General features: G+C 46.4%; 1 protein-coding gene and 1 long non-coding RNA gene across 2 annotated transcripts in view; one reads left to right on the forward strand and one right to left on the reverse strand.

The window, feature by feature from the left end:
• Positions 1-26034, reverse strand: part of LOC138352626 (uncharacterized) — an 89052-nt gene that overhangs the window by 22588 nt on the left and 40430 nt on the right. The gene's annotated exons all lie outside the window — the stretch shown is intronic.
• Positions 7361-12112, forward strand: LOC123748145 (uncharacterized). The gene is made up of 5 exons (XM_045730337.2): positions 7361-7465; positions 11305-11346; positions 11425-11508; positions 11589-11882; positions 11960-12112. Exons 2-5 carry the CDS (start codon positions 11305-11307, stop codon positions 12071-12073), a joined length of 534 nt encoding a protein of 177 aa, XP_045586293.1. The 5' UTR covers positions 7361-7465; the 3' UTR covers positions 12074-12112.

The raw sequence follows: 26034 nt of genomic DNA on the forward strand, positions 1-26034 counted from the left end.
ATTAGCTGCTTTCCAAATTTCTGGCAGTTCCCCTGTTGCCAGTGATTTGTTATACACTATGGAGAGTGGCAGGCACAGTGCTTCTGCTCCTTCCTTTAGTATCCAAGGGAAGATTCCAGCTGGGCCTATAGCCTTTGTCACATCCAGCTCTAGTAAACACTTCCTTACTTCCCCGCTGGTAATCTAAAACTCTTCCAGTGGTTCCTGGTTAGCCATTCCCTCTCTTATCTCTGGGATTTCTCCTTGCTCTAAGGTGACGACCTCCTGGAATTTCTTATTCAGTTCCTCACGCACTTCCTTGTCGTTTGTAGTGAATCCTTCTGCCCATATCTTTAATTTCATAGCCTGTTCCTTTACTGTTGTTTTTCTCCTGATGTGGCTTTGCAGCAATTTAGGCCGAATCTTTGCCTTGCTTGCGATGTCATTTTCGTATTATCTTTCTGCCTCTCTTCTCATCCTGACATATTCATTACTGGCATTCTGGTATCTTTCTCTGCTCTCCTGTGTCCTGTTATTCCTATAGTTTCTCTATGCCCTTTTACTTTGCTACTTAGCTAGCCTACATCTGTGATTAAACCATGGGTTTCTCATCTTCATTTCACTGTTTTCCTTTTGGGCTGGGACAAACTTGTTTGCTGCGTCCTTGCACTTTTGTGTGAAGTAGTCCATCATATCTTGGGCCGTCTTTTCCCTGAGCTCTGTTTCCCATGCTATATCTGTTAGGAATTTTCTTATCTCCTCATAGTTTCCCTTTATGTATGCTAACCTTTTGGTTTCGGTATCTCTCCTCGAGTTCAATAACCCTTCTTCAATCAGGTACTCAAACACCAATACACTGTTTTCGCTCATTCCTACTGGGGCCTCAAAACCGATTTCCCTTATGTCAGAGTCGTTCAGGGTGAAGACCAGGTCGAGTCTCACTGGTTCGTCATTTCCTCTCATCCTTGTGGGTTCTCTGACATGCTGGGTTAAAAAGTTTCTAGTCACCACCTCCAGTAGTTTGGCTCTCCACGTATCCTCGCCTCCATGCGGTTCCTTGTTCTCCCAGTCAATCCTTCTGTAATTGAAGTCCTCCATCATGAGCAGGTGAGATCTGTTTCTACAGGTAGCAGAGGCTTCCCTCTCATTTATAGTGTTAACTGCCATGTTGTTGTTTTCGTACTCTTGACTGGGTCTTCTGTCATTTGGTGGAGGGTTATATATTACTGCTACAACTATTCATGGTCCTCCCATTGTCATGGTGCCTGCTATGTAGAGTCTGAAACCCTCACAGCCCAGGATAGCCATCTCCTTGAAACTCCATTCCTTTCTCATGAGTAGGACCACTCCACCTCCTCCCCTACCTTCCCTCTCTTTCCATATTACTGTGTACTCCTGGGGAAACATGGCATTCGTTATGATTCCAGAAAGTTTTATTTCAGTGAGTCCGATTACATCTGGGTTCATTTCTTGTGCTCTTTCCCTAAGTTCACTTGCCCTGCTTGTGATCCCATCTATGTACTAGCACAATCGTGTGTGTGTGTGTGTGTGTGTGTGTGTGTGTGTGTGTGTGTGTGTGTGTGTGTGTGTGTGTGTGTGTGTGTGTATGTGTGTGTGTGTGTGTGTGTGTGTGTGTGTGTGTGTGTGTGTTTGTGTGTGTGTGTTGTCACGGGGGGTGGGCCGGGGCTCTGCTAGCACTCGGCTGCTAGGGGCTCAAAAGGCCGAATACTCAGCCCCTCCGACTCCCGGCATTCACCGGAGTCTCCTTGGTCACACAGGAGAGGACCAACAATGCCCACCTCCGCAGGTCTTTGCTTCCACCACAAAAGGGGGTGCCACTGATTCACCCTGGAAGTCCTTCAGTCAAACACGGGGAAACTACTGTTAACAGTTCCGGCCTAGACCTGTGGAGGAGTGAAGGAAGACTCAGGCTTACCTTATAACCATAATCTCCCCGAGTTTTGCCTGCCAGACAAAAAGGTTGCAGGAACTCCTTTCCTGCCTGTCTTCTCTATCTTCTTCTTAACAAGGTCGCAAGCTGGGTTATTATATCTGCACCCCAGCAATGCAGTTCAGTGGGTGTATTATATATTGTTTGTAGCCAGAAGATTGCTACTCTCATAGATCTGCTATTAGACTGTCGGCCCAGGGTACTCTCCCAGGAAGGTCTGTGTGGCTTTACCTCTCTCTAGCCACTACGTTACTAGTTGCCACCATCAGGCACTGATACTGATCGGATGGCTAAGGGTACACTTTTATATAAGTCTGTGCTGTTTTTTTTACCACTCTCCAGGCAATAAGAACCTCTATAGAGAACGTAGTGTTCCCTAGGTGGTACTATAATAACCTTCGTGTATGCTCATAGAGAAATATTCTAATGGAGGCACACTTAAACACAATGATAAAAGTGTGAATTTACTGATGCAAATTACATGATCACACATACAATCACAAGTAATACATGAATATGAAAATAAGGATAATAAATCTGGAGATCGTCAGCCTCTTCTTCCACGACCTCCAACGCTCCTTCAACTGGGCAGAAAGACAGGAGTCCCACACTCTCTCACAGGAGGGCCTCTTCACCACGTCGGCGCCTCTTCTTCACTGTCCTGCCATCCATACACACTGTCCCCTCTGACAGTCCTGGACACAAGCTGCCTTGCAGCCTATTCTGCTACTAAAGTATTAATCTCCTATTGCCACATACATAAGTAAATATTGTGGCCTACTAGCCTACTCACCTACTCAATACTAGCCTACTCACACAAGGGGTAATGGGAGGGAAAATGATCTACCTTACATTCCTGGCTCAGGACGCCTGTCCCTCGATGGTGTGAGGTACCCACGCTTCCTGAGTCGATCCTTGACGATCCAGGAACATTCCACAGGTCCTCAGGTGTCGTGGAGCCTTCGCGTCGTCGCCGTTCCAATCCCTGAGATTCAGCTACCCCAATCCTGGTACATCGATGGGCACTGAGCTAATCACTATTTTCCCACACTTGCCCCTTCCACAAGGCGTTGCTCCTTGTCCTAGGAACGGTCGTCAACCAAAACCCTCAGTGGATGTGATCCGGTCACAGCTAGGCCTGCCCGCCACATCTTTCCAGGCCCTCAATGTCTAGCGTCGCCGCCCAGCGTCGTCGCCGAATATTTTCCAAGTTTGGCACTCTTTTGCTCAATAAACTTGGTTCCTTTTTGCTTCCCAGAAGCGCGGGGTCTACAATACATAAGATGGGCTGCAATAGCCAGCTCTAATCCATTAAGAAAGGCTTGTAGAGTCTCAAATCCTTGAGAGCTGACCGAGGTACGTCCTCTCGCCTTCACAGTCAGGTCAACTCTGACGTTGGCGCCGCTCGGGGCACTCGGTGACGTCATGGCGGGCCCTGGTTGGTCGCATGCGACCTAAGTCGGCCAATCCGCGATCGGCTAGTGTCCCTTCCAAAACGTCATATCAGCAGTAGGGGATACTCTTTCATTTTATATCAGGGCGCCAATTTCCCCTTACTTACAACTTATAATGTAACTTTCTCCCTTAACTGGCAGCCGGTCTGCTCGCCACATATATCAATAGACTCCCTGAACCTCAGAGAATCAGTAGGGAGATCTGATATGACTCTTAAAGCAGGCAAACGAAGGAAATAGGAGAGGGCACCGTAACATACCCCTCCCCTTAAAATAAGAGTCATATCGGAAGAGCAGCACTCAAGAGGGCAACCTATACTCTTGCTCCCTCCGTTCCTGAAGTGTCACTCCTCCAGTTAGTGACGTGGCTCGTACCACCTTGCCAATTACTTGCCTCATTATATCTCCACCTCGCATAGGACCGGGTGTGATGGGTGTTCCCTGAACACCTACAAGAAATCCTCTCTCCGTGGCTACGAGTGTACTCCAATGGCTCGTTACCACTGTAAGATTCAGTGCATGCAGCGCTTCCACTGTGTCATGCACTCCGAGATAGTCTTGCACTTCCACTGCATCCTACAGGTAATCCATGTTTCCTCTGTGACGGTAAAGCGTTGGTGTTCGGCTGTTTTAAAAGCTAGGGGCAGGGCCTCATCACATGACAAAAAAAAAAAGAAAAGTTGGTCCTTTCGTCTGTGGTAAGGTAATGGGAAGACACATAAAACACAAGTATATAAACAATGAAATTTTAATTACTCTAGAAAACAAGACATGAATAAAGGCAATCTGATAAAAATATGCAGGATAAGTCAACAAACAAAATAACATGAATAATCACTGGCAAATGAAAAGTTACGCTAAGACAAGTAAGTTACAGTGATAGCAAAATAAAATATGAGTGCTGGAATACTGGCTTCGAGCTGCCACCTCCCTTAGTACACGAAAGCCAAGGCTTAGTCTACCAGCGAGAGATGTCAACTGCATGGAGCACTGAGATATTCTGACGAGACTGGCGCACTGCAGCCCAGACGTCGACTTGTGGTGGTGGCGGAGGGCAGGGGCGACGAGACACCAGCCAATCAGCAACAGGCAGGCAGAGGATGAGCAGTTAGCTGGTTACGGCGGTGGCCAGGTGTGCTGGGTACGATTTGCTCTCTGGGCAAAACGTTTGGCGATACTTGGTGAACGTATCTTGTATATAGTATCTTGTATTTTGACGTAATTATGTAGGGAAGAGCAGGCTCAATCTCTCTTGAAAGAGATTATCGTCACGCCTCTCATGAGCTCCTCTTCGCCAATCTTCTCTCTTCTCGGTTCCTCTTCTCCCATAGGTGCGTTGTCTCCTCACAGTGGCACTGGTCACCTGTACTCCATCCAGCAGCTTCCCCTCTTCCACACTAGGCTTTTGCGATGGCCCAATGCCCCTCTGGTTAGTCTGGCGCCTACCCTGAGTGTACCTATTCCCTGCTTTCTTCGTATTGCCTTTCCTATACCATTCGCTCCTTCGTTCCCGACGAACATTTTCACCCCTCTATAAGATTCTCTTCCCTGCAGACGTCTTCTTCGGTTCGTGGTTGGGCTCATCTACCTCCCTGTGGCTCACCTCACCACGGTGGTTCATCTTGCACCTACCACTATTCATCTGGCTGGCATAGGGTGCACTGCGTCGTGGCTCCTCCACTCTGCCCTTCACTGCCGTTCGCTCATCCACCGAGCTTACTTTATTCGCGTTCCTGTGTGGAGGGAGTGCGGTTTGCAGTCTCTTCACCGCCCCAGGCGTTTGTACAGCTGCTCCTCGCCACTCCTCCACACGCATCATCAGGCTTAGTCGGAGGTCCTCGTTGGGGTTTTCCACGACCTCTCTGCACTCTCGCCCTCGTTGTCGTCGTCTCTGGCGACGTTTCCCCTGGCGAAGTCGGCTACCTCACTACCATCTGGAACGACCGATACCTCACCTGGCAGGGTTGTACCGCTGCTTGCAACATAGGCACTCCTGGCCCAATCGGGTTGTATCCTGCCTCCTCCGAGGTCATTACCCAGCACCATCTGTACATGCTCTAGGGGTAATTTAGGGGCTACAGCTACTATAGCTTTCTCGACTCCGCAGTCGGCAATCAGCTGTACTTCGTGAAGTGGCAACCTGTATTCCTCCCCCACACTGCGTATCCTCACCACTCCCACAAGGGAATCATTAAATTCCTTGGGGAGAATACTCCTGGTTACCATACTTATGTCAGCACCCGTATCTCGAAGAACGGCAACCTCCACTGAGTCTGACTTTCCAAACTTCACGTTGGCCCCGAAAACGAAGGGATGTTCACCCAACTTCATTTCCCAACCATTCACGTTGGGTCCACTATAATATGAGGTGTGAACAAACACTCTCTCCTCTTCCAACATTAGTCCTATATTCCTTTGGTGCTCCTCACACTCGCGGGCATAATGTCCTCTCACACCACAGTTGAAGCATCGGCTGCCTCCCCTGGGCGGCCACTCGCCAGTCCCCCTGGCGGTACCACTTGCAGACGTTCCCTGGGTCTTCCTTGGACTCCCTGTCGTCGTGTCCGGGACTGCAGCACTTGCTCCCGAGCTAGGTCCACTGCTCACAGCTTGGGGCTTCCTTCCCGCGTCCCTTGAGCTCTTGAACCGGGTTACGTCATCGGGCACACTACTCTTGGGAGAGTCCCCACCCGTCCTCACTCCTCCTGAACTCCTAAGGTTCCCTCCCGACCTGGGGTAAGGCGAGTGTCTGGGTGGCCCCTCCCTCCTGAGATGTAGTGCCTCCTCCTGCATGTCGGCTCGGTCCGCTGCAGCCTTCAGGTCCTTAATACCCGCTTCTCTCACCCTTACTCGCAACTCAGGATGGAGCACTGACATAAACCTCTCCATCACTATCAGTCGTTTGATATCATCCGCCGGTCTGCCAGACCGGCTGCGACTCCGCTTCCTCCGCCTTCAACCATCGTAGGAATTTCCGTTCCATATCCCTGGCGGTCTCGGCGTAAGACTTCCCCGACGCTCTTGTACACTCTCTGAACCGCTTCCGGTACATCTCCGGAGTCAGCCGGAATAAGTGGAGCACCGCATTCTTAATCACGTCGTAACTAGTACACTCCTCTAGGTCCAGCATGTTGTATGCTTCCCGGGGCCTCACCAGTCAACCTGCCCTGGACCAGAGCAGCCCAATCATCTTCCGGCCACTCCTTCAGAGTTGCTATCCGTTCAAAGTGTTCGAAGAACGCCTCAGCTTCTTGTGGTTTGAACGTAGGTAAGTCACGTTCCCTTACCTTGAGGTCATCCCGCCGTGCAGGTAGTGGGGGCAGCCCACGCTCAATGCGACGCAATTCGACTTCTTTCTTTGCCTTTATCTCCTCCAGTCGCAGTTGTCTCTCTCCTTCTTCTCGCTGCAGCCGAGCTTCTCGCTCACGCTCCTCTCGCTGCAGCTCAGCTGCACGTTCCTCTCGCTTCAGCTCAGCTGCACTCTCTGTCTGCAATAATATTGGAGACAAGTAGGCATACGGTTGTAAATATAGGCTTTGAGGCCTACAATGCGCTTTCTCAATATGTGAGTGTAGACCTAGTGTGTTGAGTATATGAATTTAAGGCCACGGTGTTATTTCTCAATATGTGAGTGTAGGCCATGAGTAGCATCTATATACATTTTGGGCTACGGTGTTTCAATTACTCATAATCAAATATTCTAAGACTAAAGAATATATTTGAAGCAAAACTAATATTTTTGCTTATAATCAGTAACGCGATAGAAAGGCTGCAAATAAAATTAATATTTTAACATAATTATAAAATAGAAACGCAAAGATTTATTGGAAATGATCACAATAAATCAATATTGAAGCTCCGTGAGTCTTCACACCATATTGGTCCACTGGGAGCGTAGCTGACGGTTCAGTCAATAGATGGCGCTGTTATGGTGGTCGTAGCAGCTTTTGTGGGGAACTTTCTACCTTTCCTCTAAAGTGTTTGGTATTGAGTCAACGAGGTGGCCAGCCCGCCTTCAACCTTCAGTCAGTCCACTGTTGTCTGTGTGGTACCTTCTGTCCTGCTTTAAGTGTTGTAAAAGGTTAGTCTCGAGTTTATTGTAAATTTTAACTTAATTAAGGATATAGTTGTGTGTTTACTGTAAAAAAAAAAAAATCGGGGAGTTGATAGTTTAACATGCATTGATTCTATTCTTTATTAGTAATATTTTAATGATTTAGTTGCCATGAATAATTTATAGTTAATAGTATTTAATTGGATCTACAGTTTTTGTAGTACAAATTCACCATGATTAAAATAATGAATTTTTAAAATTAAATTGTCTTGAACAATGAGTTTGACCACTAGTGGTCAGGTGTAATCCTAGCAACATAATTTAACCATTAGTAACGTGGATTTTCTTCAAAATCCTGAAACGGTTATCACTACGTGAATTCTCCCCAAAATATAGTAAAATAGATTTAAAATGGATGTAGCGTAGTTTACTTCCAAAGTATAATAAAACTTAAATGATGATAAAGCCCTACTCGATTGCAGACTAAATCTATATAAATGAAAATGTTAATTTTGTTCCAAATTGCTAGTCTCCAAAAGTTTCAAAGATTACTTTGAAATTTCCAGTTGCATTCGCATAAAGCCAGGTTTTATATACATTCTATATAGATGTCACCTGTTAGGATAAAAAAAAAACATGCTTTTTCTGAAACAATTTCTCATGGTTTTTCATTCGAAGGAAATCCTAGAAACCTCTTTACCGATTGCTTTGAAACTTTAACACAACGTTGCATTTGAGTACGTATGTCTTTTTATATACCTACTATAAAAATGCCACCCCAGTGACTGGTAAAAAAATGCGTTTTAGAAAAACTGCGTTGTCTGTTGCACATAACATTCACGCTATACTAAATGTCGAGTATTCAACTTCAATGTTTCCAATGTCAATTAAAAAAATTTATTTTCATTAATTTAGATTAAATTTTATTTTATTCAATTATTTTGTGACGGTGTTGGAACTGATCTGTGTTTACCATGCGTAAGTATAGATGTCACGCCTGTGACGGGAAAAATTATGCTGCTCTTAACAGTACCATCTGTTGCACGAGAGTAACACGCTTGCTATTGTTAATGTTGCAATTCTATTTGTTTCTGATCATTGATTGAAATCTCGGATTTTGATATATTTTTATTTTGACTTGTGTGAATTGAGTTAGAATTGACCTGTTAACAATACTGTTCATTTCGTGAGCATAGTTTATTCTTAAATTGTTTAATTACATTAATTTTTTAACCGTTTCTTATTTCAGTGATCACTTTATTCCAAATTTTCTGATGGGAACATCAGACCATTTAGCAAGGCATCGGACGAGGGAGTGGGGAATGGCGATGACGAGGGAACAGAAGTGGTAGTGGGGAGGATGAGGGGACAAGGGAGGGGGGTAATGGTGGGGAACGATGAAGAGTTTGGGACTATGGGGTGGTCAAGGGGACGGTAGAGTGGGGAGGCCGTGGAGACCGGTGACGGGGCGAATGGTGGGTAGGACTGTGGGACAGAAGGTTGCTGTGGCTCTGCAAAGCAGATGCATTGCTGAGCCACGGCAACGTTTGGCCGGGTAATGTTAGCATTCATAATGTAAAAGTTAATCTATTCTTTTTGCATTTTCTGCCTATACTTAAATTTGCATTGTCGTACTAATTAAATGTTTCGAAATATTTACTATAATTTAAGGTGGCTTAATGTAACCTCCGATGAGAACCTACCAAGTAGCTTTAAAATGGTGTTTACAGCTTTTAATTGGCAGCTTCTATTAACTAAAAGTTGCGTTCTTCGCCTGAATAATATCGATCGGTCATTGAACCTAAATGGTTTAAGCCCAGAGTATATGATATTGGCCTTGAATTTTGTAAATGTAATTTCAGTGACTAAACTGTACTAGAGCTGATTTTTTGCTCTTTAATATTTTTCAAACAATTACTTAATGAAATGCTTTAACATTTAACACGGCTGTTGCGTTTAAATACCAAATATTTACTAGATAATATAAATTTCTGATGAAAAGGCCAAGCCTATTTAATGGAATATTCTAAACGCTAGTGTTTATAACGAACATGATCTGGTAACCAAACCACACTAGAATTTGGAGACGGTTGGTTCATCCTGGACCAGTATAAAGTGGATTAAAATAACTTGAACGTTCGATTTCAGTCCTTCAGATAAATATTTTTGCCAGCCTTTCTTCCCTTCTCTACTCCCTCGGCAAGAACTTTTCGTATTTTTTTTTCTCTACTTCCCCTGGCCCACATTGTGACATAGACCTCGGTTCCTTTGATAGCATTGTAAATTCTAACTAGAATAATCTTTCACTGTTTTAGGAGACCCTAATCTCCAATCTTGACTATTGCTTTTCTTTAAATCACCACCTTCGTCGTAGCTTCTAGTTGGCCCTTGCCTCCATGAAATATAACTCATCTTATCGTTCCAACAAAGGCGATTCGGTATGTCCTTGACCGTGTGGATTACCTCATGAAAAGCAAATGTTGTGCTGACTCCACCTATACCCCCTTTGAATCGCCTTTAAACTTTCCTCAACCGCAAACTGAGATAGCTCTCTAGTCTTCGTCCACCTCACTTCGATCTTGTAAAAAAATTCATCTGACCTTATTTCTATGGTCTACTTAAGCCTCATAAACCTCGTGCTCCTTTATCCTATCATTCATTTTTAAAAGGGGGGGGGGGTGGGCGTCGGCTATCCTCTGGCCTCCTGGTTAGCTGTAACTCGGATGCCTCATCTTGGCACTTTCTCTTGCCCATCTTCATCACTCACTCAGAACTTCAGAGAAAGACTGCACCTGCAACCCTTCTATAAAATAGTCCTGATGTAGCTAGTTGACTTTGATGTAATCCTTCCTTGGAAGGCGACTGAGGAACGTCTTCCTCACCCGCTTCCTACTAAGTTTTCTTAATCAGATGCCTTGTTGACTAACGCCTTTTCTTTAAACTGTAAATGCTAATCTCGAACTTCAATGTCGCTGTGGGTTTCCCCTTTAACCCTGTTCTTGCCAATCTCAACATGGAATATTTCGAAACTATTCTTCCCTTTATTGATACTCGTCCCTCTGGCTTCGCTATGTTGATATCGTTCCTTTATGGCCTCATGACCTTGACCTTTTAACGGCCTCTCCTTTTATATTAACAATGACTCCTTCAGTTTCAAAATTGAGTAGGAATCTAATTCCCTCCTTTTTCCTCGTGTTCATAACTGTCCATATTCCTGCCTCTTTACATGGATTTGCAAAGACCGCATGTAAGTTGTCTTTTCCTACAATCCTCCTTCTGTTATTCCCATCTTCCTCAGTGCTCTGCGCATCGGCAACTATTTTTTTTCATACCTATTTTTCTATTGCACCTAATTTTACACCTTGCCTTCCGTACCTTTTTCCTTGTTCTAGTTTTCCTCTAGAATTTAGGTGTCCTCCCCTCTTGCCTTGATCAGTGAATATGCCTCCCTCGTCTCGTCAAAAGACCTGATAATGGTCCAGGACTGACAAACGACGTAGTCTCCTCAATTTCTAGTGGTTTGGTTAACGCTAAAGCCACGATATTGTACCTTTTGAACTGAACATGATCTGATTTCTAGGCACATGCAAATCCTTCCCTTTAACACGCCTCTGCATAGGCTCATACCCCCCCCCACCCCCTTCAAACTCCTGACGACCTTCCCAACAACCTTTAATATATTAGACTGTTTTCAAAAATCCTAATTTACATAAAATCTCTACTAATGGTTTTATAACTTTTTCTTGCATTCGTTGTCTAAACATGACTTGCCTCTAGTGTGCTCAGTTTTGAGAAAATCTGATAGCTTTGATCATGGTGGCTAATATTGCGTCTGGCATCTAATTACAAAGTCTTCTTCGGTACAGATGATGGCACTTGCTCTACTCTTCCTTGGTTATATCGCCCAGGTAATTAACATTTTGCTCTGTACTCTTGGACATAATAAGCAATATATCACAAGGGACTAAAATATTGCTTCCCAATAGATCCAGGGTCAGGCGTACCAACCTTACGGCACCCATGCGCCCCTGCCAGCCGTCACTCCCACAACCTCCACCGTCACCACTGAGGTTGGTAACACTGGCATTACCTTTCTTAACCAACCTGTTATTAATACTTTAACATTTGTTAATGGTGTATAATATTCCAGACTACCCTGACCCACACTCTGCGGGAGACTACAACCTCTGACGTCTGGGTTACTGAGCAGACGGCGATCACCCTGACAGTCACCCAGACAACCACCCAATGGGAGTTTGTTCCCCAGCAGCCACAGACGGTGACCTCTGTGATAAGGGTCACCTCCACACCGGTAGTGTTCGTGACGGCTACGGTGGGGGTCTACCCAGTGAGCACCATGGTCTCGGTCTACAGTCAGTTCTTCACCACAACAGATACTGTTAAATACTGGCAGACCATCACCCACGTGGCTGTCACTCACGAGGTAACTATGTAGTCTTTAACTTGTGAAAGTTTGAAATACCTTTATTACACAAACGTCAATAATATATGCATTTGCAGATCCAGACGGTCCCTGTGGTATCAACCCAAGAGCTAGTGCAGGATATAGTAACTACCATCACCCAAATTGTAACTACTACGGTTACTTCTACCACCGCCAGATACTATGCTTAATTTATTGTATTTGCTGAAATAAAAGTATGTTATAAACCATCACTGTTTTTACTTTAAAAAATTTTATGCACCAAAACCAACTTTAACCTAAATTACATTAGTTATACTGAGGAATTAAAGTTACTACAGAACACTTAGGGATATTTGGTCTATACTTGTGCTTTCACTTTAAACGGTGGACAAACTTGCATTTTAGTTTATATATTATGTATAAAATATATAAGGGCTGTGACTACTTCAAAAGATGCTTTCTCGTGGCTGAAGATGTAATGACGAAACACCATATCGGAGCATTTGGAAACTACGAAATTCTGGTCTCATCTGTACCATTATCAGGACGTACTATGTTAAGTACTCCTAGAACACAATGATATAGAATAGTGCTCTTCAACCTGGGTATACAATCCCCCCTTAGTGGTAGAGATTAACTAGAGGTTGGACAACTGGTTGGGGGAGAGCTTCACCTGCACATGTTTGAATAATAGAATCTCTCTCAATCTCTCTCTCATTTCTTACAATACCTAACTGATTGCATATTTACCTATTGTAATATCAATTAAAAGTACTAAAAGATAGTTGGCAATCCTGAGCCTGCAAAACCTGTTACAGTTAATGCAGTAGTTGATACAAGTTTTAAATAGAGGGAGCTGCATCACTGGACCCAAGAGGAAAGAGGCTAACAAACAAAAGAATCGCATAAAAAGCGACGATGACATGATGAAAATTGTATTTAGATGCGTCCGGCTAGTACATGAAGCCTCGAAACACTTTACACCAGTAAAGTGCTAATTTTGTAATGCCACGTAGTGATGAAAATGGTGTTGCACTATAAATGCCGTGAAAGTTTTTAAGTTACTATAATGTATATCTATATATTATATATATATAATATACAATAGTTATGTATATACAAACATATATCTAACCAAAAAAACAAATGTTTTGGGGTAATTTTAGAAGCATACTTCAAGCAACACCCCCTGCTCAGCTCGTTGTTGCCGTGAGGGGGGCTCAGTGGGCGGCTGCTTGAGTGTGATGCTCCTTGGGACAGTCCTGTCCTTTTCTAGCCTTGTGCTCCTGCTGCCGTCCTCTCCAATTCTGCTGGGCACCTTTTCCTTTAACTTTTGTATAGTTTTTCTCCCCCCCCCCCCCTTCTATCTGCTTGCCGTTTCCTGCCGACCTTTTGCTCGTTCTGGTTCTTCCCTTGGACTATACGTTTGTGGGGCGTATACTCACGACGCACCCCTAGGAGGCCCCGACAAGATCGGCGATAGCTTTTTGTTGGGTGTCCTGCCTCGAATTGTGGCTCCATGGTGGGTGTGGGGGCACATTCGTGAATGAATTCTTCTTTTCGTCAAGATAACCCCTGTTTCGGCTGCTTCTGGCTTACCTTCTCAGGCTCGTGGGGTGGGCGACCAAGCCCCCCCGAGTCGGTCCGTGTTGGAAGAACGGGCTCTGTAGCCTCCGCTGCATTGGGCCCCGACCTTGCTCCTCCTTTGGCCCCTCTGACTCCTTCCCCTGGCTCCCCTTCCTCCCTCTGTGGTTGGGTCGAGACCCAAGCCCCCAGTGGTGACTACCTCGTCTCCCTGGCGCGGTTCCATCTCTAGTTGTAACTACTGCGCCTTTTAACCCCCCTCTGGGGGTTCTCACCGCCGTCCTCGTCACGGCCGCCCTCGCTCGATTCCTTCCAGTTCTGCTACCTATCAGGCCTTGTTTGGTCCCGCTTCGTGGGCCAAATATTTTGATCTCCCTCTTGATTCTGCGCCTCCTGACGATTTCTCCCTCCATCGACATCTCGTTGATTCCGTGGATGCCTCGATTACTTTCAACCCCACTCGTCTCGGTACACGTGTCGTTGCTGCTCCTTCTCAGGATGCTGCTTCCCGCTTGGCTGCCTTATCCTGCCTTGGTGAGACCCCTGTTCGGGTCTCGAAGAACGCTCGGTTGAATGCCAGTGTTGGCATTCTGCTCCCGCCCCATGTTGCGACCGGTGTTCGGGACCTGCGCGACTGCCACGACGATATTCGACATAACCTCACTGCCCAAGGTCACTCTATTCTCCAGGTTGACACGTTTACTCGTCCCCCTCGTGGTAGTCGCCGTCAACCCCTCCGGGTTGTGAATATTACCTTTGATGGTAGGACCCTTCCACCCTCTGTCATTCTTGCTGGTGCCAGGTGCTCTGTCCAGGAGTACATTCCTTCTGCAACAAATGCTGGAGGTTTGGGCATGGTGCCCTCCGCTGCTCCGGGACTGTCTCTCTCTGTCCTTTGTGTGGTGGCGAAGGTCACTCTAAGTCGGAGTGCACTTCTCCCCAGGCTCGTTGCCTCAACTGCGGTGAGGCCCATCCTACCTTCTCCCGTGCGTGTGTCCATTACAAGCTTGAGGCAGCCGTCCTCAACCTGAAGCACCGGGAGCGTTTATCTTTTCCTGAGGCGAGGCGCCATGTTCGCTGGCTCCCGCCTTATGCTAATATGTCTTATGCTCGCGTGTTGCGCTCTTCCTCTCCTCGTCCTTCCCGCCTTCCTCAGACTCGCAACCGTTTCCGGGCCTTGGACCCTGATGCGCCCACTGCCCCCTCCTCTGTTCCTTTGGGTTCTCTCCAGAAGGATCCTCCTCCTGGTCCTCTGTCTGGGGTTCCCCTTCCTTCTACCCGGTCTGTCGTGTCTTCTGTGTCTTCTTCCTCGTCCCCCTCCGATCCTCCTTCCCATCCTCTTCCTCCATCTATCGGCTCTCCCCACCGCCTGTCGGTGCGGGCGGATGTCCATCGCTCTCCTAACGGCCGTTGTGTGTGCTCTCGTTCGGCTTCTCCTGTTGAGACACTGGAATCCGTTGCCCGGTACGTAGTTGCTGGGACACCGGTCTCTTTAAGTCAGAAATGTAAGCCTGGCTCCTCTCCTTCCTCTTCCCCGGCGGATAAGAAGGCTTCGCTTTCTTCCTCAGCTCCTCCTTCTGGCTCTGTTGCTCCTTCCCCTCCCGTTTCAGTGCTTGCGCCCCCTGTTCCTGCTATGGAGGTTTCTTTGGCCCCTGCTTCCCTTTCGGTTGCTGCTCTTGCTGGGGTGCGCTCCCCTCTTTCTACTCCCCCTCTTCCTGCTGCTGTCCTTGACTGCTCCTCTCCGTTGTCTCCTCCTCTTCCTCCTCCTCCTCCGGACCCTGCCCGCCCACCTCTGATCTGTTCTCCCGTTTCCTTCCCTCCATCTTTGCTCAGTTTACCCATGCCCCCTAACCCTGACTCTGCTGACCCTGATATTCTTTAACGTGCTCTGTTGCTCTTTCGCCTTTGTTTCTTCCTTGTTCTCTGTTTTTGTCCTTTCTCTTCTCGTCGTTGTCCATTCTTCAATGGAACGTTCGAGGTTATTACGCCAATTTCCTCGAACTCCAACTTCTGATTTCGCGGTTTTCGCCCCTTTGTGTCTGTCTCCAGGAGCCAATGCTTGGTGCTCGTCCTGGTCGTTTTCGTGGCTATTCCTTTGTCTCCTCCCCCCCAGCCATTGCTGGGGCTTCTAATTCTTCTGCTCTCTTGATTCGGGCTGATGTTCCCTTTGTTCCTTTACTTTTTCCTTCGCCTCTCCATTGTTCTGCTGCTCGTATCTTTGTGGGGAAATGATACACAGTTTGTTCCATTTATCTCCCCCCCCGAGTGTCCCGCTCTCTCTTCCTGATTTGAAACACCACCTAGACTCCTTGCTGGAGCCTGTGCTCCTGCTGGGTGACTTCAATTGTCATTCTCTTTGGGGTGACGTTCTGACGAATACCCGGGGTCGCCTCCTTGAGCCGTTTCTCCTCTCTTCTTCCCTGTCTCTTCTGAATTCTGGTGAGCCCACTCATTTGGACTCTCGGACTCGTACCCTTTCTTGTCTTGATCTTTCTCTCTGCTCTTCTTCTCTTTACTTAGATTTCACGTGGCAGGTTCTTGATGACCTCCATGGAAGTGATCATTTCCCCATCCTTGTTTCCTTTTTCTCTTTTCGCCCTTCCCTCTCTTTCCCTAGGTGGCAGTTTGCTAAGGCAGACTGGACCCTATTTACGCTCAGTGCTGCTCTCTCTGACCTCTCCCTTCTGCCTCTCTCTCGCGCTCTCCTCCTTTTTCATGACACTGTCTTCAACGCTGCCCTCCGCTCTATTCCTCGCTCTTCCTCTCGGGGTCCACGGAAGTGCGTTCCCTGGTGGAATGCGGACTGTGCTCGGGCTGTCCGCTGTAAGCGTGCAGCCTGGAAGAGGCACCGCCGTAGGCAGACGACCGATTCTTTTCTTTTCTTTCGGAAAGCGAGTGCGGTGGCCCGTAGGGCCATCCGTACGGCTAAACGTGAATGTTGGGCATCTTATGTCTCAACAATTATGTCCGAGACCCCTCTGGCCCAGATCTGGAAGCGTATCCGCAAGATAGCGGGTAAGTTCGTTCCCGATGTTTCACCGGTCCTTCACCTCCATGATACTCTTGTGGCGGACCCGTTGCAGGTCGCTTCCGATCTGGGTTCCCACTTTTCTTCTGTTAGCTCTGGTCTTCATCTTCCCTAATCTTTCCTTCTTCGTAAACCTGTCCTTGAGTCTCGTCCTTTAGATTTCTGCACTCATCTTCAGCTTCCCTATAATGATCCCTTCTCTCTCTCTGAACTTCGTTCTGCCCTGGCCCTCTGCGGTTCTACGGCGTCGGGCTCCGATGGTATTCATTATGAGATGCTTCGCCATCTCCCTCCGAGCACGTCTCAGTATTTACTGAGTCTGTATAATCGGATCTGGGAGTCGTCGTCAGTCCCTGAGGACTGGCTCGATGCCGTTGTCCTCCCTGTTCGCAAACCGGGGTCTCTGGGTACTTCCCCTAAGGACTTTCGCCCTATTGCTCTCACAAGTTGTGTCTGCAAACTCTTTGAACGTATGGTTAACGTTCGTCTGATGTGGTTCCTGGAACACCATCACCACCTCTCCCCGTTCTCAATTTGGTTTCTGCAAGTGCCGCAGCACGACAGATGTCCTGGTGAACTTGGAGGTCTATATTCGTACTGCTTTTGCTGCGAAGACCTCCGTTGTTGCCGTCCTTTTTGACCTGGAAAAGGCTTACGACACCACTTGGCGATATCATATTCTATCTCAACTTCATTCTTTTGGCCTTCGTGGTCATCTCCCTCTCTTTCTCCGCAGCTTTCTCTCTCGTCGTTCCTTTCGGGTGCGCCTTGGTATCGCTCTCTCTCCCTCTTTTCAGCAATACGAAGGTGTGCCCCAGGGTAGTGTTCTGAGCACTACTCTTTTTCTGGTTGCCCTCAATGGTCTTCTTTCCTCTCTTCCTTCTGGTGTCTTCTCCGCTCTCTATGTCGATGATCTTACCCTTTGTTGCAAGGGTGATGATTCGCCTCTCCTTCAACGCCGGCTTCAACTTGCAATTGATGCCATGTCGTCTTGGGCCACAGGTCATGGCTTCAAGTTCTCTACTTCTAAGACTTGTGCCATGACTTTTACGCGGAAACGGGTTGTTCTTCGTCTCTTTATGGTCATCCCCTTGAATACAAAGATTCCGCGAAGCTTTTGGGGTTATTCCTTGACACTCGTTTGTCTTGGTCTCCCCATATCTCTTACCTCCGTGTTGAGTGCTCTAAGGCCCTTACCCTCCTTCGGGTCTTGTCCCATACTTCTTGGGGGGCAGATAGGCGCACTCTCCTTGCTTTACATTCCTCTCTCGTCCTGTCTAAGCTCGATTATGGTTGCCCTGCTTACTCGTCTGCTTCTCCTTCTACTCTTCGCCGTTTTGATGCTTTGCACCATACTGGGTTGCGCCTCAGTTCTGGTGCCTTTCGTTCGACTCCCATCCTTAGCTTGTATGTTGACACTGGCTTCCTGTCTCTCCAGGACCGCCGTGATCGCTACTGTCTTTGCTATCTTGCGCGGTCCTTGCAACATCCTTCATCTCGCCTCTGTCGTGCTTTAACTTTTACCCCTCCTGCGGTTCCTGTTCGTCTTCACCACCTCCCTCTTTCTGTCCGGTTATCTCGCCTACAGGATTCTCTCTCCGTTCGTATTTCTGATGTTTCTCCTCGTGTTGTTCCTTCTTTGCCCCCGTGGAGGGTCCCTCTTCCGCGGTTTTGTACTTCCTTGACCCGTATCACTAAAGCTTTTACCCCTCCTACGGTTCTAAAACGCCTTTTCCTCGAGCACTTTTCTTCTCACTCCCGCTCCGTTTCTGTCTTCACCGATGGGTCTAAGTCAGCGGACGGTGTTGGCTACTCTGTTGTTTTTCCTGATCGCACTTATATGTGTCGCTTGCCTCCAGAGACTAGCATCTTTACAGCGGAACTTTATGCTATTCTCTATGCTCTTCGTCTCCTGCTTTCTCGTTATCAGTCTTCCTTTGTGGTTGTTGTTGACTCTCGTAGTGCCCTCATGGCTCTCGGGTCCTTTAATCCTGTTCATTCAGTAGTTGTCGAGATCCAGCATTGGCTGTTTCTTGTTCACAGTAAATTTAAGTCGGTTGAGTTTTGTTGGGTTCCCAGCCATATTGGTGTGTCTTTAAATGAGCGTGCGGATGCTGCCGCCAAGGAAGCTGTCCGCTCTTGTCCCATCTCTCGTAAAGGTATTCCGTATTCCGACTTTTACCCGGTTATCCATTCCTCCGTCCTTACCCGTTGGCAGGCTTCTTGGTTGTCTGTTACTGGTAACAAACTACGTACTCTTAAATGTTGTGTTTCCTCGTGGCCGTCCTCCTCCCACCGTAACCAGCAGTGCGAAACAGCTCTGGCGAGGTTGCGTATTGGCCATACTCACTTAACCCATGGTTACTTGATGGAGCGCCGCCCTGCTCCTTATTGTCCTAATTGCATTGTCCCTCTTACGGTCGTGCATGTCCTTCTTGAATGTCCTGACTTCCAGGACGAGCGTGTGTCTTGCTTTCCGACCGCCCCTCGCGGTCACCTGTCCCTCAATAGAATTCTCGGTGACTCGGATACTTTTGATATCGTTCGCCTTATGCGTTTTTGTTCTCGTATTGGCATCCTTGGTGATATTTACCGCCCTCTGATTATTATGCGCATTTGACGGTGCTACATAGCCTTCCCGGTTTGGCGCCATCTTTTGATAATTACTTACTACTTTAAGCAACAGTCAACCTTTAAGTAGTAATGCCAGCTGACATCCCTGGAAACACAAACCGAAACTGCCTCTATTTTCCGCTTGTTACAACTTGTAATAAAGTTGTTTCATCTTGGCTTAACGTGTTTGACGTATGAGAACGTTGTTACAACTTGCTATATTGGTTGTTATAAATGGTTAGGTGTTAAAACTTATTCGAACGTTGTACCAACGTCGTAGATTCGGTGTGTTTGGCGGGATGAAAGCACTTACTCTTGCTTCTCTTAAGATGAAAACACATCGTTCTTGAGAAAAAAAGCCATTCACTGAACTTGAAAATGTTGTACTGTAGTGTCCTGTAGCAGCTGACATAATATATGGAGGGAAAGATGCAGTGAAGCGGATTCTGGTACTACAATAAGTCGTCGATCTGTGATGTTAGCAGATGACCTGAAGGAACAGTTTGTTAAAAAATTATGTCTAGCCACTTCGTTTGGCATTCGACTGGATGAAACCAGACGTAGAAGAAGCACTGATTGTTTACTGTCTGTTTCCAGACTTGGAAGAGAGAACCATTGCTAAACATTATTTGTGCTGCCTCTAACTGAGCATAGAAACGGCACACATTATATAGAAACTTCACGATTTAATTATTAAAGAGGGCATTGACTGGTCAAAATGCAATTCGGTTACTACTGATGGTGCAAAAGCTATGGTCGGTGCAATCAATGGCGTTGTAAAGAAAATCCAAGCGGTCTCGCCAAATTGTATCGCGATTCACTGCGTGATTCACAGGGACGCGTTAGTGGCAAAACAACTTAATGAAACTAGAAATGCTTAGGAGAAAATGGGCTTTGATCTTCTACTTGACGGCCCCTCTCCCTGTTCAGCTCGTTGTTGCCGTTAAGGGGGCTAAGTGGGCGGTTGCCGGAGTGTGATGCTCCTTGAGACAGAACCTTTGTCCTTCTGTAGCCTTGTGCAACTGCTGCTGTCCTCTCTAATTGTGCTGAACGACTTTTCTTTCTGTTTAGTTTTTCTTCTCCTATCTGCTTGTCGTTTCCTGCCAACCATTTGCTTGTTTTGGTTATTCCTTTGGACTTCTTCTGTTTTGAAGAAGTCTCCTCCTAGTTTGTAGAGTATGCCTCCTCAAGCCTGAGTGCTTGAGGAGGCATTCTCTTGCACCTGTAGAACTGTAGTACCCAACGTCTCGAGCGAGGGGAACCTTTCATTGTCAATCCCCCCTTTCGTCACTGAACCCGATCTCTACGGACTGACGGTTCTTAAGGTGGCGTTTGTGGGGCGTATACTCACGACGCACCCCTAGGGGGCCCTGGCATGATTGGCGATAGCTTCCTGTTGGGTGTCCTACCTCTAATTGCGGCTCCATGGTGGGTATGGGGGCACATTCGGGGATGAAATTCTCTCTTCGTATTTGTTGTTGAATATTTCTCTTGTACCCTCTCAGGCTCGTGGGGTGGGCGACCAAGCCCCCGAGTTGGACTGTATTGGAAGACTGGGCTCTGTAGCCCCCGCTGCGTTGGGTCCCGACCTTGCTCCTCCTTTGACCCCTCCTAACTTCTTCCCTCAGCTCCCCTCCCTCCTCTGTAGTTGGGTCGAGCCTCAAGCTCCCAGTGGTGACCACTTCGTCCCCTGGCACAGCTAAACCTCATTGTGACTACTGCATCTTTTATCAGGCCTTGTTTGGTTATGGCCCAAATAATTTGATCTCCTTTCTCTTCTCGTCGATGTCTATTCTTCAATGGAACGTTTGGGGTTATTACGCCAATTTCCTTGAACTCCAACTTCTGATTTCGCGCTTTTCTCCCCTTTGTGTCTGTCTCCAGGAGCCGATGCTTAGTGCTCATCCTGAATAGTTTCTTGGCTATTCCTCTCTCTTCCACCCCATCCCTAGCTCTTGTTGGGGCTCCTAACTCTTCTGCTCTCTTGATTGGCTCTGATGTTCTTTTTGTCCCCGTACTTTTTCCTTCGCCTCTCCATTGTTCTGCTGCTCGTATCATTGTGGGGAAATGGTACACCGTTTGTTCCATTTATCTCCCCCCCCCCTAGTATCCTGCTTTCTCTTCCTGTTCTGAAACACCTGCTGTACTCCTTGCCGGAGCCTGTGCTCCTGCAGGGTGATTTCAATTGTCGTCATTCCCTTTGGGGTGAAGCTCTGACGAACACCAGAGGTCGCTTTCTTGAGCCGTTTATCATCTTTTCTTCCCTGTCTCTTCTGAATTCTGGTGAGCCCACGCATTTGGACTCCCGGAATAGCACCCTTTCCTGTTTTGATCTTTATCTTTGCTCGTCTTCTCTTTACTTAGATTTCACGTGGCAGGTTCTTGACCTCCATGGCAGTGACCATTTCCCCATCCTTGCTTCCTTTTTCTCTTTTCACCCTCCACTCTCCTTCCCTATGTGGCAGTTTGCTAAAGCGAACTGGAACCTATTTACCCTCAGTGCTGCTCTCTCTGAGCTCTCCCTTCTGCCTCTCCCTCGCTCTCTCCTTCTTTTTCATGACACTGTTTTCGAAGCAGCCCTCCACTCTATTCCTCGCTCTTCCTCTCGGGGTCCACAGAAGTGCGTTCCCTGGTGGAATGCAGACTATGCTCGGGCTGTCCACTGTAAGCGTGCAGCCTGGAAGAGACACCGCCGTCGGCAGATGGCCGATTCTTTTATTTTCTTTCAGAAGGCAAGTGCGGTGGCCCGTAGGACCATTCATACAGCTAAACGTAAATGTTGGGCATCTTATGTCTCTACCTTTACGTCCGTAACTCCTCTGCCACAGATCTGGAAGCGTATCCGCAAGATAGCGGGTAAGTTCGTTCCCGATGTTTCACCGGTCCTTCACCTCCGTGGTACTCATGTGGCGGACCCGTTGCAGGTCGCTACCGAACTGGGGTCCCACTTTTCTTCTGTTAGCTCTGGTCTTCATCTTCCCCAATCTTTCCTTCTTCGTAAACCTGTCCTTGAATCTCGTCTTTTAGATTTCTGCACTCGTCTTCGACTTCCCTATAACGATCCCTTCTCTCTCTCTGAACTACGTTCTGCCCTGGCCCTCTGCAGTTCTACGGCGGCGGACTACGATGGCATTCAATATGAGATGCTTCGCCATCTCCCTCCGTGCACGTCTCAGTATTTACTGACTCTGTATAATTGGATCCGGGATCGTCGTCAGTCCCTGAGGACTGGCTCGATGCCGTTGTCCTCCCTGTTCGCACACCAGGGTCTCTGGGAACATTCCCTAGGGACTTTCGCCCTATTGCCCTCACAAGTTTTGTCTGCAAACTCTTTGAACGTATTGTTAACGTTCGTCTGATTTAGTTCCTGGAACACCATCATCTCCTCTCTCCTTCTCAATTTGGTTTTCACTAGTGCCGCAGCACAACAGATGTCCTGGTGAACTTGGAGGTCTATATTCGTACTGCTTTTGCTGCGAAGGCCTCCGTTGTTGCCGTCTTTTTTAAACTGGAAAAGGCTTACGACACTGGCGATATCATATTCTATCCCAGCTTCTTTCTTTTGTCCTTCGTGGTCATCTCCCTCTCTTTCTCTGCATCTTCCTCTCTCGTCGTTCCTTTCGGGTGAGGCTTAGTACCGCTCTCTCTGCCTCTTTTCAGCAATACTAAGGTGTGCCCCAGGGTAGTGTTCTGAGCACTACTCTTTTTTCCGGTTGCCCTCAATGGTCTTCTTTCCTCACTTCCTTCAGGCATTTTCTCAGCTCTCTATGTCAATGATCTTACCCTTTTCTGTCTTGGGGAGCGGATAGGCGCACTCTGCCTGGTTTACATTCCTCTCTCGTCCTGTCTAAGCTCGAGTATGGTTGCCCTGCTTACTCGTCTGCTTCTCCTTCTACTCTTCGCCGTCTTGATGCTTTGCACCATACTGGGTTGCGCCTCAGTTCTGGTGCCCTTCGTTCGATTCCCGTCCTCAGCTTGTATGTTGACACTGGCTTCCTATCTCTGCAGGACCGCCGTGATCGCTACTGTCTTCGCTATCTTGCGCGGTCCTTGCAAAATCCTTCCTCTCGCCTCTGTCGTGCTTTAACTTTTACCCCTCCTGCGGTTCCTGTTCCTCTTCACCACTTCCCTCTTTCTGTCCGGTTATCTTGCTTACAGGATTCTATTTCCGTTCGTATTTCTAATATTTCTCTTCGTGTTGTTCCTTCTTTACCCCCGTGGAGAGTCCCCCCTCCGCAGTTTTGTACATCCTTGACCTGCATCACTAAAACTTTTAACCCTCCTACGGTTCTAAAACGCCTTTTCCTTGAGCACTTTTCTTCTCTCTCCCACCCCGTTTCCGTTTTTACCAATGGGTCTAAGTCTGTGGACGGTGTTGGCTACTCTGTCGTTTTTCCTGATCACACTTATATGTGTAGCTTACCTCCGGAGACTAGCATCTTCTCAGCGGAGCTTTATGGTATTCTCTGTGCTCTTCTTCCCCTGCTCTCTTGTTGTCAATTTTCCTTTGTAGTTGTTGTTGACTCTCGTAGTGCCCTCATGGCTCTCGGGTCCTTTAATCTGGTTCATCCAGTGGTTGTCGAGATCCAGCATTGGCTGTTTCTTGTTCACAGTAAATTTAAGTCGGTTGTGTTTTGTTGGTTTCCCAGCCATATTGGTGTCTCTTTAAATGAGCGTACGGATGCTGCTGCCAGGAAATCTGTCCACTCTTGTCCCATCTCTCGTAAAGGTATTCCTTATTCCGACTTTTACCCGGTTAACCATTCCTCCATCCTTACCCGTTGGCAGGCTTGTTGGTCGTCTGTTACTGGTAACAAACTACGTTCTCTTAAAAGTTGTGTGTCCTCGTGACCATCCTCGTACCACCGTAACCGGCGATGGGAAACGACCCTGGCGAGGTTGCGTATTGGCTATACTCGCTTAACTCATGGTCACTAGATGGAGCGCTGCCTTGCTCCGTATTGTCCTAATTGCATTGTCCCTATTATGGTCGTGCATATCCTTGTTGAACGTCTTGACTTCCAGGACGAGCGTTTGTCTTGTTTTCCGACCGTCCCCTCGGTCGCTTGTCTGTCGATAGTATACTTAGTGACTCGGATACTTTTGATATCGTTCACGTTATGCGTTTCTGTTCTCGTATTGGCATCCTTGGTGATATTTAGCGCCCTCTGATTTTCCCCCACATTTGATGGTGCTACATAGCCTTCCCAGTTAGGTGCCTTTTTTTGATAATTACTTACTTACCTCTACTTGATGATGTTGTCAAAATGGTTAATCATATCTGTGCACATGCAAAAAAAGTATAGAATGTTTCCTAAGTTGTGTAAGGATATGGAAGCTAATTTCACAAAACTCCTTCATACTGAATGGTTGGTTATCTTTGGGTAAGGTTCTTAGATGAATGTTTGAATTGAGAGAGCATCTGTGTTTTCTTTACTGAGGAAGAAAACCCCATGGCAGTTGAATGTCAGGATGTGCTCTGGTTGGCAAAATTGTCTTACATGGCTTCAATCTATGAACATTCGAACAACTTAACATCAGTCAGCGTGGCAACGGTAGATATATTTTTACAAATATAGGGAAAATAAATGCATTTAAACTGACGGTGGAAAAAGTAGAGAAGTAACATAGAAAAGAGGGGCTTTTCTGATTTTGAATTATATGATTCATTTATGAGAGAATGTGGCTGGGAACATGGTATGCGGCAACAGAGCAGACACTGGAGGTACATTTGTCACACTCAGTTATCAGACACCTTACTTTAATGCAAGAAAACCTTGACTTCTATTTCCCAGACAGTAAGAATGACCAGCTGACCTCTAACATATGGATGTTTATTTCCTTCACAGATGACGGAACTGATCATTGTGATGCTCTTTTGGAGCTTTGAGCAGATTATTCACAAAAAGCATTTTTCATGACATTTAACCATTTCATGGATTTCTGGCTTACCCTGCTTGATATTGCAGAATACAAGAATCTAGTTGAGCAGGCAATAGCCATATTTGTACAGATGCCAACATCATATTTGTGTGAGCAAGTGTTCTCTAGTTTAGTTTTTGTGAAGACAAAGAAAAGGAATGCAATCCTGAGCTTGGGTCCTCTCATGCGAATTGCACTTGAAAATCGTCTGACACCTCAATTCAACCTAATAGCAGACAAAGTGCAACAGCAGCCAAGCCACTGATTTTTTTTAAAGGATAAATATTTGTTTTATTTATTTGATACCGTACGAAATATAACAAACATTGTCTGCAGTTTTACTTTAGTGAAGGAAAATGCATCTAAATGGCATGCTTAATGTTATCTTGTGTATTTTGAGCCTCTTAGTTTGAGATTATGAGCATAAATATATAGATGAATATGTAAAAGTTAAATAAAAATAACAGAAACTGCTTTTTTTCTGTTTACATAGTCATAGAAATGAGATATGAAACATAGATTTTAAATATTAAAAACGTGAGATTTTTAATGAGATTTTTTGGGGTGGGGTGGACCGCTTCTACTTAATCACCACTAAGGGTGGACGACATTAAAAAAGATTGAAGACCACTGATTTAGAATGATTACGACAATCTGCATTCCTTTTTCGTAATTCTTAATAAATTGGCAGTAAAGAGACGGATTACATCTTTTTCCTGATTAGGAATTAAAGTTTAAAAAAATCTGTTTTTTAATGCAAATGGATTTTTTCACAAATGCTTAACTAAATTCGAATACAAATCATACTATCTATATAAAATGTATAAATGCTTATTTGTTAAAAATCGCTAATCGCTGAAAGTTCTTCACCAATTGCTTTGAAATTTTCAAACAATGTTACATTGGCATCTGAGCGGGTTTTCATGTACATACTATATTGATGTAAGGTCTGTAATGCAAAAACCTTTTTTTTTAAAGTTGTTTTTCATTTGACAGAAACTTTGAAACCTTTATACTGATTGC

Source organism: Procambarus clarkii, chromosome 54 (genome assembly GCF_040958095.1).
Source record: "Procambarus clarkii isolate CNS0578487 chromosome 54, FALCON_Pclarkii_2.0, whole genome shotgun sequence".
Taxonomy (NCBI): domain Eukaryota; kingdom Metazoa; phylum Arthropoda; class Malacostraca; order Decapoda; family Cambaridae; genus Procambarus; species Procambarus clarkii.